Raw genomic sequence first — 20,702 nt, 5'->3', positions numbered from 1 at the left:
ATTCACAGTTACTGACCAGCAAGCCTTCAGTCAACTGCATCCTAACTTATTCTATTTTCAACCTGAACGGGTTTCATCCTGATATGTATTACAAAAAAAAAAAAATCAGTGATCAGTTATGAAATTGTTTATAGTAAGCGTGCACTCACAATTAATTACAATGAATAATTCACAAATAAATAAGACATGATAATTTCAAACAACCCTGTTGTTTTATTGTGCTCTGGTGACTGGAAAAGGAAGCAATGAGCCAGATTTAATACATTTATTTTGCTCACAAGTCTGAAGCGAGAGGATAGAGCTAAACCAATTTCAGGTGCATTTGGTCTGGTGGTGCTTACTGCAGCATCGGTGCAGGTCTGCATGGCCAAACAGAACCATTATTCATCTCCAAACAACACAGTCCACTCCCCATCCGAGGCCGCCTCTCAATCAGACCGTGCCAGATTATTCTCTTTATTAATACAGACACACAAACACATAATGCACCTCCTAGCCAAGTGAAATGCATGTGTTCTGCAGGTGGCCTCCCAGAATCTCCAAAATATAAATAGGTTTATGATCTCAACAAGTTTGTGTTCAAAAGAAAACTTGTCAACATGATGTTAAAGTCCTTCAAATATCACTGACCTTATTGTTGTTAATTATATAATTAGTCATAACTTTAAATGTTACTTAAAGTCAGAAACTCTGAATGTGAGTCTGTGTCCTTAGTAGAATGAGAGGGGTTGAATGTGAAGTCTTTTATAAAAGGGTTTGATTGGTAAAGGTCAGATATTTTCAAGCATTTATGATGATGATTCACTGATTTGAAGGATGAATAGAGAAGACACGTTGCAGCAGCAGAAGGTTCTTGTATGTTTGTGGTTACTGTCCATGCATCTCACAGGCCTTAATAATTAAAGAGCAGTGAATTATTGCACTTATTCTGAGTCAAAACTATTTTAAAAAATTGTATAGTATCCTACTATAGTGGCACACAGTTCGGAGTGTTTTATTTTATTTTATATAAACCATTACAAACTATGAATGCTAAGAAACAATCTGAGATTAAGGCTTTGGTCTAAAGTCAGACTTTAAGGGGAGATGTGTGTCCCCAGATTGAGGCAGCTCTCCTGCAGAAAGAGGAGGCGCTCAGTCAGAGGAGGTCAGTGAGAGTAATCTGTGGAAACAAACAAAAACAGCCAAGATAGCTGAAAGGGAATGGGGAAGTTAAATTTTGGAAAATAAAAGTTTAGGAAGGGCTGCACAGTGGCGCAGTTGGTAGAGCTGTTGCCTTGCAGCAAGAAGGTTCTGGGTTCAATTCCCGGCCCCAGTCTTTCTGCATGGAGTTTGCATGTTCTCCCTGTGCATGCGTGGGTTTTCTCCAGGTACTCCGGTTTCCTTCCACAGTCCAAAAACATGACTGTCAGGTTAATTGGTCTGTATAAATTGCACCTAGGTGTGTGTGTGTGTGTGTGTGCATGGTTGTGTGTCCTGTGTGTCTCTGTGTTGCCCTGCGACAGACTGGCGACCTGTCCAGGGTGAACCCAGCCTCTCGCCTGGAACATTAGCTGGAGATAGGCACTGGCAACCCTCCTGACCCCACCGAGGGACAAGGGTGTCAAGAAAATGGATGGATGGAAAAGTTTAGGAACCCATAATGGAAACAGGCTTTAAGATTTAACCAGTTGGACTTTTCACTACCCAGATTTGATTGCAACAAATATGTTTATTGCACCATAAGCTTCTGACTTAATTTGTAGTGTAAAGTTCCAGTGAGGTTATTTTTTATTTCTCTTCAGCATGCAGGATGTTATCAACTCATAACGTCTTTTAAGTACAGTAGTGTTTTCCTTCCTATTCAAGATGGTTCTTAATCCAGCCTGAAGAACTGCCTCCAATGGCCTGAGTCAGAATTGACAGCTGTCAGTCTTACCTTACAGCTAAAGTCCAAGTTAACTCTGACTGAAGCACTCAGTTCCTTCTTCAGTGGCGGTTCTGGTACTGAAACTCTTTGAATTTGTCCTTCTAATCCCTCCTGGAATTAGAGTAGACATTCCTAGTCAAAGCCAGACCACAGACTGTTTTCTTAGACTCCTAAGAGACTAATTAAAAATTGATATATTTTGAATATTTAGTTAGATTACAATATTTTAACATTCAGTTTTCTACTTTTCTTTTTGTGTAGTTGTTTGTAGACTCAAATGTGTGTATTATCTGTAGTTTTGTGTTGGATTAAGAATAAAATAACATTTGACCTACATTAAAACTATTATTTCATTGATTGTAAAAAAAATTAAGGCTTAAAAATGTACAAAAATCCCCTCTAAATATTTGATGACAAATATTAAGTGGATTGTTAAAGGTATATATATATATATATATATATATATATATATATATATATATATATATATAAACATGAACAACTTGCACTACAATTTCAACATTCTTGTGTCTAAAATTGGTTATTGAAGACAGATTTTACAAACTAGTGGGAAAGCTTCTGTAAGGCCACGGTCATAATTACACTTCAGAAACTAAATATATATTTAGTGCATCCACCATTAATTATAAACAAATCAAGTAAGCAGCTTTAAAAACACAAATCTTCGAGATGTTTGCAGAAAATGAATGTACTAAAGTCCAGAAGATCCCCTGCTGCTTCTGTTGGCTAATTAAAATTTTATGCTTTACCACATTGCTCAGTATTCCTTTCATTCCCACCACAAAACTCACAACAGCAACATAAAAGAGGCCACGGGGCATCTCTCACCGTTTCCACCACTGCATGTCCCAGGCGCTACGTGGAAAATAGGACAGCGGTTGAACGCTCCTTCAAATTTCTCTCAATCTGCAATGAGTCACAGAAAAGGCTGCTCTCCTCAAGCATCTCTTTTATTAAACAAAAACATGAGATGCAAGCATAATTCTTGGCCAATTAAAAACAGTTTTCCACTGCGTGAGTTATAGGAAGCAAATACAACATAGAAGCACCTTATTTATGGGCGCCGCACGCTCCTGAGACATAAAGACGCCATGCAGCTGCGCATTCAAATCAGCACAGCCAGACTTACATTTCATCATTACAATTCCTTGATACTTTGGCTTATATCATGAGGATACAGCAATTAAAACCCAGCGCGATGTAGCTGTGACACGACTCAAAGCGTACCGATTCTAATCTAGTCAGTAAACAAATCAGTACAATTGATCTCTGGAGAGTCGGGATGAGTCTCTGAGTTTGTGTAACAACAATAAACAGAAGTGTGAGCATCAGCTGAAAGACTCAGTACTTTGTTTGTTTTTGCAAATTCGGAGGAAATCTACAGCTTTGGTCAGACATCTACAAATATTTTCATAATATTTTCCATGGTGGAACAATCAACACACAAATTCAATGATTCATAGAAACAAAAACCCACCTAAATCTTTTAATAACTCTATTAATTCAATAATGTCTTTGAACTTGACAAAGTAAATAATCGTGACTGAGTGCAGCTGGTAGTTTCTGTTTTCTGCCCCAAAAAAGAATTTGCTTGACACCCGTCACTGAACTTACCAATATTCACAGCAATGTTTGAAAAGGAAAACGTAGGAAAGCAGTGTTGCTGTGCTCACTCGCTTTTAAAAGAAAAATCTGACAGATTTTTATATCTCATATCAACAAGAAATTAAATATCTACACAGGTCTTGTATTTATTTCCCAGTTCTTGCAGTTAAATGCTCAATACAATCTCACAAAATATGACATCTTATATCAGTTCTTGCTTTAAAAATTAAACAAACCTGGATATTGTGGAATTATCAAACACTAAAAGTAAGGGTCCATTTTGGTATAAAGAAAAATTACATTTACAAAATGATATTGTTTTGAATAACATGTCACCAAGGATATTTTGAAACAATTTATTCTTTTTAGAATAGACTCAACCCAGACCCATTTTCAGGTTACATTACTCTTTCCAAAAAGGATGCAAGATGAGGTTAACAGAATTTGCCATTTTAAAGAAAGTACACGGTGTCCAGTATTGTAATTCAGCTCTGGTTGTGTTATCTGAGGCTAAGACAGACTCTTCACTGTGGAAGTAAGAGCACAGCTGTGTCTGAGTCGACAGCGGAGCGTCTGCTCAGGGCTGAAGCTCTTATCTTTACTCCACTACTGAGTGTAAAACTACAGTATCAGTGTCTGCTTGAATCAAGGTGCTGCAGCGTTACATGGCCTGGAAAACGAACAGCACAGATAGGTGATGTATAATCTTTTCAATCAAGCTGGCAGGACATCCATCAGATTCACATCACAATCTTACCTTTTCTTCACAAGCCAGACGCCACCCAGGCTTTATCCAGCCTCTGTTTAGCTCTGGGCCTTGGCTCACCAAAATCAGGACATTTGGGCCCTTTGTTAGCTGTCATATATAAGCTTTATGTTGTTGACTGTCTACTTAAACTATATTGTGTTCTCTTCTCTCAACCTTTGGTTGCTTCTTCCCTAAAATCCCAAATTTTATGATCAGCCCAGTAAAAAGACTGATTTTGGTTGGTGTCTGTCTAATCTACTGGTATTAATACATTTTCTGTATTAAATTGTGGGTTGACGATAATCAACTACACATCAATTTAGGATAGTAGCTTAAACATTGTTTTTTGTTGTTGTTTATTTTTATCCAAAAGTACATTCTGTCCTGTGATTACTGTAAGATTTCCAGATGGCGAGGTTCTGAACAAACACACACTCATCCAAATATGGCAGCAAAAAGGAAAGGCTGATGATGGTTTATTTATGCTTCAAACTTTTCAGATTTGTAGGCTTTGTGGCCCTAAGACAGTGTTTCTGGCCTATAATATTGCAGGCTCAAATAAGAGAGTGGAAAGCAAACGGTTTGCCAAGGGTAAATCTTAAAGGGGACCTATTATGCAAAATTTACATTTTGCATGTCTTTATACATCCATTTGAATCTCAACTACTTCCAAAAACCACCCAGCCATTTTTTGACAATGTTTTTGGTATCTTGAAAATAAGCTGTTGAGTCTCACAGTGTCGTTACCTAGCAACCCCAGCTTAGTCCATCCCGTCGCCTAGCAACCCAAGCAGAATTCCAGCACATTTCAGCTGGTTTTACTGCTGTATGCCTGTACAATGGCTGCTGGAACAGAAAGTTTTTTGCTGTCGACTTACCATTGAGAAACCATTTGCTGCATTCTTGCTATTTGTACAGGAGGTTCTACTTCTGCTTTTCAAAGATGTAAGTTTGTATAATCATTTGTTTGCAGCTCTTTTCACATGTGAGTGTAAACATTAAGTTGGGGAGGGAGGAGCTTATTTGGATTTAAAGTGACAAGAGGCTATAAAAAAGCTTATTCAAAATTGCAGAACTGACTAAAATCTCATTATATAAAAATGATTTTCTGCAAAAAAAGGAGCTGAACATGTTTTGTATAGGCCTATCCTAACCTTTTAAGGGAAGCACAGCACATATAATCTTCTTATATGAAACATCAAATGGCATATTATTTAAATTTAAACTGTCTTTTAAGGTAGACTACGTTTAAACAGTCGGCTGAAGAGAAATATGTGATTCATAAAAGAACCTTTGACTGCAACTTCTATGAATAAAATGAAGAGTCCATATTGTGTTAAACTTGGTTTGACATCATAATCTTCCAATAATTTGCCTGACTGATTCTCACTGACTCAGTATTGCCTTGTCATTTATGCTGTGGTGGCCGTGTCTGTCTGCCGTAGTCAATCAGCTCTCTTCCTTCTGGTTTGACTGTCTGGTTCTTGGTGGTGGTTTGAACTGAATCAACGCTTCACTCGTACAGACAGACAGTCATGTCTGTCAGGATTTTTCCTCCACTTTTTAAACTTTTTAAATCGTGTGTGTCTCTACATACTTGGAGAAAATGATTTCTTTTGTCCCGCATTTGCATTTAAAAAATACGACTCAAATAGCACTTTGCTCTTAAAGTTTTAAATCAAGTTTTTAGAGCAAAAAGTCTGCTTAGTAAACAGTGAAGGCCAAAAGGATTAGGTTTAAATGGGTTTAGGGAGATATTTATGTATGAGAAGGGGTAAGATATGAACAAGCACGCTCCTCATTTAATGGTGGATAGTTCTTGAAAAGGTTCATTCTGAAACCTGATAAATCCAAATCAAAAATACCTCAATTTATTCATTTATCCTTCATACAATGATACTCCTGTGAATAAAAACAACTTAATAATACCACAAGTTATTTACAATTCCTAAGATGCTTAAATGCATTCACATGAATGTTGTATAAAACAGGGGCCTGTAAAAATGCATTTTAACCATTTTTTTATTTGAGAGTTAAGTGATGACGGAAACATCTTCAAATTTCAAAATGGAAACACTTGCATGTAAGTGTTTACATCCATAGCTGCTATGATTTTTAATGACTTATTGCACGAATACACTTTCTAACATGTGATTTTAATTGCATTTCTTATTTAATAAAAACAACACAACTTCAAAATTTTGTTTTTTCGATACTGGCAGAATATTGAAAAAGCTTTGCATAGATTTGTATTGAAAACAGAGCAACAGATTTTTAGCACATGTTAAAAACCGGCCACCATTATGCCAAAAGTTTGTTGATTCCCACAAATTAAGTAGCACAACAACTTGGTAAAGTATCTTTAATTAAATGTTAGTTGGGATGGATGGATAATTTGAATGCATATTTTTTTTACTAAAAATATACATATATATGTATATATATTTTCAACATTATCAAAAGCCCAAAATTAAAATGACATTCAAGCCCATCGTGTGTGTGTCAACTGAACATGTTCAACTACTGGGTAAAAACAAAGTATCGTTCTTTACTTTTTATGAACCCCTTTACCCAGAAGACAGAAACCTTGACCTTGTGAATATAAAGACAAAAATAATTCATCTTTACACACACTGCTGTGAACTGAATTTCACAAATAAATAGGACACATGACTGCTGGGAACAAAAGAGGAAAAGATTTAAAATTCAGACAGCAGCACCTTAACTCTCGTCTCAATGTAAGTTGCTCAGAACATTTTTAGTATAATCACCTCTTTAGGCTATTAACAGCATGGACCACTGCACATAGCTTTTTGTATTCCCTCTAAACCAACAGCTGTGCAGGATGTGTCTTTACTGAGCAGCTGGGGATAAAGACGAGGTTAGGGCCAGAAACTGTGTACTCTAACCACAGGTCTGTCCCTAAGGGAGAGAATTAGAGATTTTGTGCTGGGCTAAGCAGCCATTTTTCAGGGGCTAAGGGTGTAAAAACCCTTGGAGGTGCAGCCTACATTGTTGTGCTTGTTCGCAAACAATGGCTGGAAATATTGGCAGCTTGATATACAAAAAGGATTCATAGAATATTAATTTTGTAATAGTTTATTCGCTCCTTGGTCTTTCAAAGTTCTGCTTCATTTATCCTCAGCTTTCTCAGGGTTTCATCATTGTCCTACCTGCCACTGAAACCTTGATTTTTTTTCTTTTTCAGCCATCCTGTGGCATATCTGTTGCTGTGTTTGGCATCCATTGTCCTGTGGATGACTCAGTTTGAGTCACACTTTGGTATACAGAGGAGTTTCTGGGTGAATCTGTTACTGCAATGTGTCCTGGTGCTGTGGTTGAAAAACAACTTACCTCAGTCGTGTTACTGTTGGTAAAAGGTGCTGATAAGCTTCACTTCGGTCTCATCGGTCTGATGGATATTGTTCCACAGGTATTGTGGTTCATTTTGATGCAACTTTGTTATGCTTTTACAAGCGTGTCAGAACACTGGCAAAAGACATCTTTGATTTCAAATAGTTTTATCCTAGTTAAATATAGGTTGAAGGATTATCTTTTTCCTGGCAGCACTGCCAAACTAGCAATACCTGTTCATTCTCAGTATCTGTTAAAATAAATTATTTTTGGCCTTTTTTGGCAACTGCTTCTCTACCTACTGATGTCTTTTCTTTTTGTCATTGTGGCACATATTCTTCTATGTTTTAGCGAAGCAAAATGCCAGAAGAGCAGCTTTTACTCTGCAAAAACACAAAATCTTACCAAGTATTTTTATCATCTAGTTTCTGTGGTATCTTGAAATAAGCAAAACTAGCTGGAAACTAACTTTTCAGCAATATATAGGAGCTTGTTTTAAGTCAATAATTCCTTAATATTGATTTTAAAAGGAATTACTAGTTCTACTGGCAGAATGTTTCACTTTTGAAAAATTTTTTTCCCATTGTATAAGTAGAAAACTGTGGCAGTGGAACTAGTTCTTTGTTTTTATAAAAAGAAAGATCAATGTTCAGAAATTATTGACCTAAGTCAAGCTACTATATATTTCTGAAAATTTACTTAAAAGATTGTTTTGTCTTATTTCAAGTGCACTAAGACATTTGCCCTTGAACATAGACAAAAATGCTAAGAAATGCATTAAAAAAATTGTTTTGGAATGCAGAGTCTTGCTAAAGATGAAATAATGAGGCCGAATTGATTACTTCAGCCTGGCAGCTAATTTCCATCTAAAATCCTATGGAAGCAGTAACTGTATCAAAACTTGTTTCTCTAATGACTGTAATTACATGAAATCCACAAATAGTTTTAATTAGCAACTTCAAAATGAGGTAAATAGAATGAACAAGAATGCATGAGATGCACTCCAAAAGCTCTCAGCCTTAGCAGGGAGCGTCTCCTCTTAACCCTGCAGTAAATAGCATCACTGCTGTAACTCCAGTCCAGTTTGTTGTTCAGGTGGATACTCAGGTATTTATATTATACTAGTTCACCATCTAAGTGTCAGTTCCCTGGATGACAGGCAGCAGACCACTTGCCGCAGACAGCAGTTCCAGTTTGAAAGATCTGGAAAGAATTTCCATGGAGGAGTTACGTAGAAGCGCACATTTGCTTCTCTGACATCTATTTACTATTTAGCTGCTCTGAATCACACTTCTCCTCATAAACAATCAACCAAAAATTGCACAACTGAGTGATTTTTTTTCAGTAGGTTTTTATAGCCAGAACAATAGATGTGTGAGACGGAGACTAAAAAAAAGGAGGAACTGTTGTTTGAAGAAGCAGAAAAAGCTCTTGGTTGACTCAGCTGATCAGCTCCGGGACAATCTGAGCGTTCACTGTAATCACAGAAACCTGAAGCAACTTGAGTGCTCCTTGCTTGAGAAAAGGACGGGAAAAGTTATGCGGCGGTGGGTGATGGGGTGAGAAAGATGTAAACCTACAGCTTGTCAGCACAAAATCAACGCTGGAAAGCATGTGCTACAATGTACGGTTCTGATAAATTAACAAATTGTCTTGCTTTTTGTTGAAGGCAAGAACTAGACCATCCATCTCTCTTAACCTCCATACATAGTGGTGACAAAAGACAAACCAGATCACTGATGTGGCTTTTAGTCATTTATCACACACTGCTTGCTTCAGTTTGTGTTCATCATTTTAAAACCTTGGGATCAGAGGGCATTTTTTTTTACTATTTTATTTCTCTTTAACTTGTTAAGCATTTTTAAATGAATCATTGCTGGGAAAGTGCTACAAAAATAAAATCATAGCTCAGTGTAGGCCATTTGCTGGTTGTCACTAAAAGTAGTTTCTTTAAACAGCTGGTGTGAGTACATGCAGTTCAGACATGTGCAAGCTAAAACCTAAATATTACAAGATAAAAAATATGATTGCACTTGCAACTTTACAGAAATGGTGACTGGAGACATGAAGCAGAAACGCTTGGGCACCCTCAGAGTAATGAAAAGGAAGACAAGTTTGAATGGGGTTTAATAGTCATTTCCACATTGTCAGCGCTGCTGTCCTTCAAGAAAACCTTGTGGGTGACAGTGACCTGCTGTAAGCAACATACTTTCTGGCTCCACATATACCATATTTCATATATGCAGCCTAAATTCCCTCTGTTGAAAAGAAAAAGAACAGTAGATAAACCTCTCATTTTTTTGTTTTTGTTTTGCATTTAATTTTCTTTCACATCAACATTATGAATGTCCTTAAAGAACTGGTTATGGCAGAACGTATTGATATTAACAAACTGTTAAGGTTAATAAATATCTCTCTCCTTTCAATGAGTACTCCTTGAAATTACATAATATTGAACATATTTTCACATTGATGCAATTTGGCCCTATGCAAATAAAATCTCCTTTGATTTGATTGATAAAATCACATGTAAGCACTCAACTGTTAGCTTGAAGGTTCTGGTTACTATAGCCTCCCATTAGTCTAAAGGCCACATGAAAACTTATGGCGGCCAGATTTGGCCCGTGGGCCTTAAGTTTGACTGATGTGCTCTAGATTAAAATCTTGCTTCTTGTCACATATTGCTGACACAATTCATTTTCCTATTTCTGGTATCACTTAAAAGAAGCTGAAAATAGAAAAAAAAAACAAAGTAGTCAAAGAAATTATATCTAAGGAGGAATTACATTAAAAATTCTTAAAAGAGCTCCCTCATTCATGGCGATGAATGAGGGAGCAATAGCTTTGGTTGAAGAAATGTCGACTTCTGAACTTTTACTAAGATGTCCTCCTTATAATCTGTCGTTTTTCAATATTTTATTGCAAATAAAAATCTATAAAGCTTAGCTGTAAGCTGGGGAAGGTCAGAGCATAGCTGAAAGGTGTTTGAAAACCTAACTGAGGACATAGAACTCTATTTGTTAATTTAATAAGTGACTTTTTCTTGATTTGAAAATTGCAGCATTTTTATGAATCTTTGGACTTCGATAATACTGTGCATTGTATTTTTTTTTAATTTGATGCCTGACTGTTTCTACTATTCCTGCAGTTTAAGCGTTAAATGTTTGCAACATCCGGTACATATTAGAAACACAAACTGTCCACTTTAGACCTGACATTTGTTGGTTACAAATGCCCTCGGTCTGGGTCGGTCGTCAGGCTGGAAAATGCTTCCCATGTATAATTTTAATCACACCAGAACGAGAGCTCCTGACAAAAATGAGGTGATTTCAGCAGCAGCTTTGGTTGAGATGGACGTAATTTTAAGGTTACTTTTTCATTTCACCTGAATGCTGAAACAAAATTTGACACAAAAAAGAATCAGTAAATCTTTTACAGTGAGATTCATTTAAAAGGTTACAAACAGTGAACTGCCTTTGCATCTGTATGTTTGCATGAATTCAGATTAGCCAGACAGAAAGGCTATAGCCAAGACAAAAGTGGGCTAGCATCTTCTCAAAATAATTACATCCATCCATTGTCTATACACTTAATGCAGAATCACCTAAGAACTAATGGATGGGCCAGTGGCCTGCAGTTTAAGTAACGCTTAAACTGCAGGAATAGTAGAAACAGTCAGGCATCAAATAAAGTGGCCAGTGGATGTAGATTCTTTTTTTAACAAGAAAAGTCATTATCTTCAAAAGTCATTATCTACTTAAGCAGTTCAAGCAAGTCTTGACTCACAAACACAAAATTTAACAGAATCTCCATTCACAACTTCCAACAATATTTTTTATGCTTTTTTTAAATTATTATTATCTTAGATTCAAATTAAGTACAGCAAATGATCTCACCCCAACTATTCCTTAGTATTAACCGTTATTAAAAACGAGTCAGGCTTCACAAAAAAAAAGGGGGGGGGGGTAAAAATATGAGTCTGTTCCTTTAAATCTTCCCCACTTTTAATTTTTTTGGAGCGAGGGAGGGAAATACGGAGACAAGGGAAACCAAGCAATGTTAAAACACATTCATACAGACAGTGGCGAGCCGACATCAGCAGCAACACGCTAGCAGACTGACCAGCCGCCAGTAGCACAGCTCCCGCTGCGTGGATGCGTGGAAGACCCCCCTGCTCTGGGTGGAAGGGGGAGAAGTTTCCCCAAAGACGAGTCTGGATCCAGCTGAGAGACGATGCCTTCTTCCTTTAGACGGGTCTCACAGGTGGCTCTGTGGATTTGCTGATTTTTTAAAAATTATTATTATTTTTTATTTTTCCAAGTTATTCAGCGGGGACAGGGAGAGATTCTGAGCCAGAGGATGCTCCCACAAGTCATTCGGATTTTGTATGTCTTGTCTTTTTGCGTCTTCCAAGGAGGCTTCATCAGGTAAGATTTAAAAAAAAAAAATTTAAGCGATGCGAGTTTTCTTCCTGTTTTTGGAATTTGATTGGCACAAACTTTTTTCGAAATTGGACATTAACTGTGCGCTGTAATAATCTGAATTACTTATAAACAGTCCATTTAATCTCTCTCAGAAATCATATATGGATTCAATAAGATACCAAGAGGGAAAACTGAACTTATGTTTAATATTTTTGATAACCTGGAACCATGTTGAGCGTGTTTTTTTTTTCTTCCAGGTTTTTACGCACACAGAAATCACACAACTCCGAAAATACACCTCTTCAGTGACTTAAGGAAGCGTAGTCGCTTAAAACTTTAGATATATTACTTATTGTGGTTGAGCAATATGCTCATTGGCAAAACAATTACTTCCCTACTAAGCCGCAAATCCTTGTCTTGGTAATTGGATTTTCTCTTCAGAAACTAGAATAAAATAAAATTAAAAAGTGCTGTTTTTGTTTAAAAATGCAAACATGATTTTTTTTTGGTGTACAGTAAAAAACGGATAAATACAAACTTAAATATAATTAGATTTTCTTTTATCAAAAAAAGAGAGAAAAATAAACAGAAATTAAACATCAGTCTACTAGCAAAAGTGTATCCTTCAATAACTGGTGATGTCACTGCCCATTTATGAGTGGCGGTAAGTATTTTACATCCCTTGAATTAAAAAGAGGCTTTTTTTATCCAACTCTTCAAAAATATTTATTTAGTTTTATATAGCTTTCACTATGCTCTTATTCAGGGCTGCACTGTGCTGCTGCTGCTGCTGCTGCTGCTTTGCAGCAAGAAAGTCCTGGGTTTGAATCCGAGTCTGCATGTAGTCTTTCTGCATAGATTTTCTCCCTGTGCATGCGTGGGTTCTCTTCGGGTACTCTGGCTTCCTTGCACAGTAACTCTGTGCAGTAACTCTGTCCAATATTGCCATTAGGAGTGCATGATTATGTTCCATATGATGGACGTAGGGTGAGAATAAGGTGGTATAAACAATGGGTGGATAATTTTGCCTATATGCACTTTTTTGTGGTTAAAAAAAAGTGGTCTGACACCTTTAGGGTGCCCAGAAGAAACAGTGCCTCCTACAGTCTCAATATATAATGGTTGCAGAATCAGGTGCCTGCTTAGAAATATAAAAATATTTTTTTCTCTATGCCTGTTGTTTTATACTTTATCGATTTGAAACAGGAAAAGAAATTCAGCCTTTTCATGTTTCTTTCATTCTTACCTGCCTTTGGCTTTTAAAAAAAGTAAAGACGTCTTGTATTTCAATTTAATATTTTCACTTTTTAAAACAGAAATCACATTACCACTTTCTTTTTGTTTCTCATGAGAACATCCAATTACCAAAACATGCACAGACCCAAAATATTAGGATACATAAAGAGCATTGCAAGACACAGTCATACTGGGGTACAAGATCAGAAAATTAATCAACTTCAAACCCAAATTTAAATTGAACTTGTCTCGATAATTGCGGCTCAATAATTTAAATAAAAAAGACAATTTATTTAATGAATTCAATTTTAAAATTGAAGCCCATACCATTTATCAATCAATCAAGTTTAATTTCTCAGCACATTTCAGCAACAAGCTAGTTAAAAGTGCTTTACATCACAAAAACATAAAAATAAGTCATAAAAACATCTTACAATCAATTAAGAAACAAACATTACATTTTGTCGATGTCATCATCAAAATCATCAATACGCATCAAATCGATATTCTAGTGATTATGGCTCGAAAGCAACAAGTGGGGTTTTAGCCTTGATTTAAAGGAACTCTGTGTTTCAGCTGTTTTGCAGTTTTCTGGAAGTTTGTTCCAGATCTGTGGTGCATAGAAGTTGGATGTACCAATGTTTGCAAAAACTTATTGGCTAAAACAATTTAGCTACGCTTGCCAAACTGGGAGACGTGGGGGTGTCTCAGGCAGGACATTTCTGAATCACTGAGCAGAATTTTCTCGTGTCTCAGATTTGAATCTCTTTAGTGGGCATTGCAGTAACTTCTGTACATTGTGCTTTAAGCGTGGTAGATGGGATAGTTTTATGGATACAATAAATTACAGCTGCTTGTATAGTTACAGCTTCTGAAGAGGGCAGTGGCATGCCTGACAGTAATGATTCTGGTGATGATTGTTAGAGCTTTGATGAATGGGACTTTGAGATCAGCTGTAGAGAGCTGAGGGGGTACTGCACGTCTGATTTGAGAGTAAAGCTTTACAGTAACTTGCTGTATCTTTGGATATTTCCACAGCTTCACTATCTGATGGAAAAGCACTAAATAAACTAAATAAGACATTGATCAGCAGAATGTTATGCAAATAATACAGAGAGGATGTTGCAAAACATTCTTCTACACAGGATCTGTGGATAGATTTGTAAAAATACATTTGCAAACAGACCAATGATGGGGCCTTTGTGGTTCTGTGTTTATTGCGGATCGGTAATAATACAGTGGACTAGGAGGTTTTAGCACAAAAATCTGCTAGTCAAAGAGAGCTGCGTCCAAGTATAGTAATGGAAGGCTTAGTGGAAGGAAAAAGTGTATGGTTTAAAAGGTGGACAAACAGTGATGACTGCGGCATTGGAAGATTGTGAAGAGATTTACAAGGAAACAGCTAGAGACCAGGCTTCAAAAATGGCTTAAGATCAATATCTTCTTCTAGCTAAACTAGTCAAAGAGGTTTTGTTTGTCAGGCGACTGTCTCATTGCAGCAAAGTGCTTTACTTTCTTTCGGACAAACTAATATGATTAGCAGTACTTCTTTTTGTCAGAAAATCCTGCAGATAAGAGTTGAACTTTGGCCATTTAGGTTTTCTCTATAAGTGTGCAACTGGTGCATTTATCAACCTGTTGTATTTGAATTTAATTTTGTTACACAGCTGCCAGCCTTGCTTACTGCTTGGGGTCATTGTGGCTTTGCTTCTGGAGGCAATAAGGGAACGCATCAGTCAAGGTGTGTTCAGCATTTCTGGTTCCAGAAGCAGAAACACATCTTGATTTTTCTGTTCATCATTAATTCCCACTTGTCTTAGCCTATTCTCCTTTCCTGCTTTCCAAACTTCCTTAGCTTCTTTCTTTTCCCCACTCGGTGCCAAAAAACTTTTTTGTTCACACTGAACACTTTCCTTATTTCATGCCCTGCCACCCTCAGGTGTGAACGGAAGGGAATTAAGATCTGCATAATCCCGGAGCGGAACAGAGCCGTGACTCTGTGAACCCAGGGGCGAGGAGAGCAACTCTCAGCCTGGAGAGGCAGTCAACTGACAGCACCTCCTCTGAGAAATTATATGCTCTCCTGCTGGCCTTCCTGCTCACTACATGATGGGGGGAGGGAGCCACAGGGAGGCAAGAAGGAAAAGGGGAAAGATTAAGGAACGAGGGCAGGTGTAAAAGACAGGCAGAATCAGACGGAGGTGGGGAACGTGAAAACGTTGAGAAAGAACCGTACTGAGATGTATGCGAAGACGAAGCTGAGGGTTTGGCATGTTTAGCTGCAGGCAGCAGCTAGAATGGGGTTTGGAGACGGAGAAATGTGGCACAGGCTGGGAAACGGAGACAATGTGAGCAACTGGAGGCGGAAGAAGAGATCCGAAATAAGAAGCTCTCTGCCGTTTTTGAATGTACAAAGCAGAGCTCGCAGACTGGAAGGACGTAGAAGTGTTGGTTGCCTGTCAACAGGAGGAAACGGGGACAAAGAATGAAATGAATATTACAGGTTGCATCAAAGTTAAAGTATGCAGTCTGAGAGGGTTGCGAATGCAGACTGCATGCATCAATCTGTGTGTGTGTGTGTGTGGAGGGGGGGGGGGTGTGTGTGGGTGTGTGCGTGTGTGCGTGTGTGTGTGTGTGTGTGTGTGTGTGTGTGTGTGTGTGTGTGTGTGTGTGTGTGTGTGTGTGTGTGTGTACAAAGAGACAGTGTTGCACCTTGCACTTCATGTCAGTTTAAATTCAGTGCCAGCTGAAAGGGAAAACCTGAATCTGTCTGACTTCCTTAGTTTTTTCAGCCACCCGGTTGATTTGCTGGAGGAGAGTCTAAGCTTGAATTTAAAAAAAATTAAGGCACTTTTAAGAATATTTTTGAATTATTTTAGAGCAGAACAGTGTTAATATGTTAAATTATCTGTAATTTCCTGGTATAGTCACTTTTTCCTCACTCAACATTAAATAAAGTGGCTTTCAGCCACGAAAATATGATTGTACCAATAGTGTGTTTTGACATGACGTATAAAAACAATGCCTCAAGGTGACAGTTATCAATAAATGACAAAAATGTGACCATTACAGAGCTTGGGCGTTTCTTCAAAATTATTTAAAAGATGTGGCAGAAACTGGTTGCCCATTGTTCTTAAGAGTTAGTTTTCCCTTTTTTAAAAATATGGTTAAAAATATCTATCAGTTTCGGCCTTAACCCTTCAGTTTTCTGTTTGAATGCTGAAGCTAAAGATGGACTTCTTAGATGGATTTTACTTGGTTGTTTAAATAAATAAAGTTGAACTTTTGATTATCGAGGGTGAAGACTGTTTATGCTAATGCTCTGTTTCCTCATGTCTCTTTTTTTTACTCCTGCCCTCAATTACTTTATTTCAAACAAGAAACAACCTGGAAGAAAGCAAAACATGGACAGCAGTAAAGAAGATATAAGCATAAATATAGGGACGTCATAAATCCTGTAAATTGTCAAAATGAAACTGGTTCTTGAGGTTTCTAGTCTTTTGAGGGCAGATATAATTTAGTGATTTAGCAATAGCTAAAATATTTATGATTAGTATTTTAGGGTTAGCACAGCTAACTTTAGCCCAGCACTAATAAATGGCTGCCAGCAGTTGAATGGGCTACATTTGGTTTTGTTTGAAACTTTGCACCTTAACATAAAACACATGCACATCTTGCTGCAGTGTGGGATGCTTCATAAAAAGTAGTACCAGTCTAAAACTTTCTTTTTTACTCATTTCATAAGTATTTGAACTTCACAACAGATGAAGGATAAATTATGGAAATGCTTCCACGCTTCCCGGTTATCAGATATGTATCTGTTCATTGGTGAATTGCAGAGTGAAGCAGTAGTTTGCCTTGGAACGAGAGACAGATAATCTCAACAGGCAGGCTGTCCTTGCCTCTAGCCAGAGAGAGATCACGATTCACATCTGAAATGGGTTTATCATCCCATTGAGCTGGGAACTCCGGAGCCTGAAGCTTCCTTCAGAGAAACCTTGTCCTGGGGGAGGCTTTTCTTCTTAACTGTAAATGTTTTAAATGCTTCTCCACTGATTATAAACCCAACGTCATCATATTTTCATGAAATACGGCCTCGGACAGAATTGCTTCAGTTATATTGCAGAGATCTTTAGAGATAATCAGTAACACAAATGGGCGAAACAAGCAAAGGACTTGTTCTTTTTAGAGTTTAACTGAATTTCAGACACATAACGTTTCTCATTTTTTGGACTGCAGAGACGTTTTTCTGTGCTGCTTCCTCGCCTGCTAGAATAATAGCCTTCAGGTTTGAAAGATGGTACCTCTGCTATTTCAACATTTATTCAAAGAAATTCAATTTGTTAATAGCTTTGTCCACAATAGAAAAATAATAAAATATCACATTACAGATAAAAACTTTTAAACCGTCTTGATTTAAAGCAGCTGAAATAAGCTTGATTTTAGTAGTGCTCATATTTTGACGATATGCGATATATTCCAACCCTACTTCACTCATAATAGTACTTTTTTTTTTCATCCCATATCATACATTAAAGATATCAAAGAAAAATCTGAATCGGCTACAATATTGACAATACGAGCAGCTCAAAGCTTCACAAAAACTGGAGATCAGAAATCAGTGCATCTGTGGCTCTTCTTGTGAAAGAACCAGAAAATAAATCATTTTGCCAGCGGCTTTCACTTAAAGATTGAAGAAGATTTCTTCCTCCCTCCATCTATAATGAAGCTTTTGTGTTGTGAGAGAAAAACATTTTTGTTTTATCCAGTTTTAATGAGCGAAATATTGTTTGGTTGCTGAAACTTCAATTCCTTCTGGACTCGGCACATCAAAATAAGGCTGTTCGTAAATTAAAAATGGAGTATGTGCCTGAAATGTTAAATCTATACACAGCGTAGCCCATAGCTGTACATTCCCGTGAAGAGCCTCTGAAACACCTGTAAAGCCGCAGAGAAAAAAACAGTTTCTCACAGCAAACATACTGGAAGGAAGTAAACACAATTCAGCCAATGTATAAACATCCAGTTACGAGACACAATCTTTTTGGAATGGGTTTAATTAAATTTAGATGGTTGTCCCAGCTGGTGTAGTAGCATCTGCTCTCTAACTTGATATCTGGAGGCAAATAAACATGAAAAGGAGCCGCTTTGCAGAATATTCGTTTTGAGCTACTCATCTAAAAAAACAAAAAAAAAACATGGCCACTGGCTTGTATTTTTTTAAATGCATTTCATTTCAACATGCAAACTTTTGCATATCTAAAACAACTAAAGCTTTAAACACAATGACTTATTTTGTTGTTTTTGTCAGAGAAAACAGGAATACCACTCAGTGATTTCTCCTTGAGTTGCACTCAGACATTTTTTTGCTAAAATGCAGGAAACTCCCAACACACTCTGTTGATACGCAGCAAGGACTGCGTGAACAAGGAAAAGTGCAAAAGAGGAGCAGATGGGATGTTTACGTGAGTTAATGACTAAAAAATGAGCCAAGTAGGACGAGGGGAGTCGAACAGACGGTTTGCTCTCCACAGCCAGCACAGCTCTGAGCAGCCCTGGTGTACTTATCAATGAACTATGACGATGAGAGACACGAAGAAGATTCATCAAAAGATAAAGAACAACTCGGTTTGTTTCTGCTTCTTAGCTTTAAAATCCACTGAGGATGCGTGCAAGATCTAATTATCTCCACTTTCTTAAAAAAACAGTTAACCTTATCTCCCGTCTGCTCATTCCTTTACGAAAGTCTTTTTATATTCATCAAAAGTCCTTTAATTTTGCATTGTAAAAGTTTGTAGTGCTCAAAATAAGTCATTGCATCTTTCATTTAAACTAACCTCCATTCTTGGTTTCGTAGCAAATAGGATTTAGTTAAAAGCTGTAACCACACATATTTATTCTAAGAATAATCTTAATGATCAAAGCGCCTGGCACAGATCGGCCCATTATATTAGTGACTGGATTTATAGAGAAGATGACAGGTTGCTGATGGCTAAGAACCGTGAGTGATTGCTTTCTGCCAAGTATGATTTTCCTTTGTTTTTCGTACATGAACAGACATTTTTGTGGACCTACAGCTGATCTTAACACACAGCAGCTGACTTAGATCATGTTAGTATTCAAAAACACAAAGAACATTGAAATAAATTATCTTCTCAAGTGTCAAATACCAGCAAATTGACTTTATTTACTCATATCCAAGGGTGAAATAATGTACCAGCTCATGATTTGACAAGACAAAATATTACAAATATTTTACAGAAAACTAAGAATCCCATTTTTCTTCACAAATAGACGGAGCAGTTTTACAAATCACAAACTGCATTTTAAATAAGCTGTACGCAGTGTGCAATATTTTAGTAAAGATTTGATTTCTCTAAATATTGCTGTTTCAAGTTGGGCCCCATTAAAGGGTGGAACAAATCCACGAAAAGCAATTTGAACATCTCAAACTGTGATTTCTCTCAATTCAATGTAAAATAATCCAGCTCAGGTTGTTCCTTTCAGGTATTTTAGACCCATATTCCTTGAAAAAGGTAAAATAGTCACTGAGCACCTAATCCGTCTCCCAGTTCTGCTATTTTGTGTGGCAACATTTTCTGGTACTTCTATCACACTTTCTTTTTTCCTTCAATGAACAAAAAAATTTTACATCATAGGAAAAATGATTCTCCAATATTGTCTCCCTGCAACATTTGCAAAAGTGATGTTACCAATCCTGATGCAGCAGAACACTGTGAACTTCACACCACTAATCCTACAACACACACACTAATCAGACAAGCTTCAATCACACTTGCTTCCAAGACATGTCAGGAGATGTTTCACAAAATTCCCTTTTTGTCTATACACTATGTTCACTGGAAAACAACAAATAGCGTAACAGCAGCTTCATAGTACATATGTAACATTCTTATCCTGCTTTTTGCCATTTACTGCTTCTACCAAGTACCTACAGATGACTGACAATGTGTTAAACTTCTTCAATGTAGCCAAAGAAAGTTCTACTGAAAGGTAACACTGTGCAAAACAGATTCGAGCAATATTGTCACGTTTAAATGAAACCACAATCACAACTTGAGGCGATCTTGTAGGATGTGTTAAACATCAAGCTGGATATCGAGTCTTTTATAACTGCCTTCACATTATGGTCTGTGTGCTTTAATTTCAGGGTTTTTTCTTACTTATCTTTCAACTTGATTTCATGTTCTGCTTTTATGTAATTTTTTTTCTTTTTCTTCTCTTCATTCTGCTCTCTGCAACCTCCTACACACCTGTTCCCAAGTTGCTGTAATCACTGCACCTGATCAGTGATTATCTTCTATAGAAATACTTTCTGGTTTCCTTAATACTGTTTGTCAGTCCATAGTTTCTGATTCAGTCAACTGAAGGGAATTGTTTCTCA

At 37.2% G+C, this 20,702-nt stretch overlaps 1 protein-coding gene across 1 annotated transcript in view; it reads left to right on the top strand.

The window, feature by feature from the left end:
• Positions 1 to 11,666: 11,666 nt before the first annotated feature.
• Positions 11,667 to 20,702, top strand: part of glra4a (glycine receptor, alpha 4a) — a 56,419-nt gene continuing 47,383 nt past the window's right edge. The window contains exon 1 of the mRNA XM_008420580.3: positions 11,667 to 12,064. Within this exon, the coding sequence (XP_008418802.1) occupies positions 11,997 to 12,064 (68 nt within the window). The 5' untranslated portion in view covers positions 11,667 to 11,996. The remainder of the gene's footprint in view (positions 12,065 to 20,702) is intronic.

This window comes from Poecilia reticulata, chromosome 10 (genome assembly GCF_904066995.2).
Source record: "Poecilia reticulata chromosome 10, P_reticulata-male-v2, whole genome shotgun sequence".
NCBI lineage: Eukaryota > Metazoa > Chordata > Actinopteri > Cyprinodontiformes > Poeciliidae > Poecilia > Poecilia reticulata.
The sequence above is the reverse complement of the archived record's forward strand: the minus strand, read 5'-3'. Positions and strand labels throughout refer to the sequence as shown.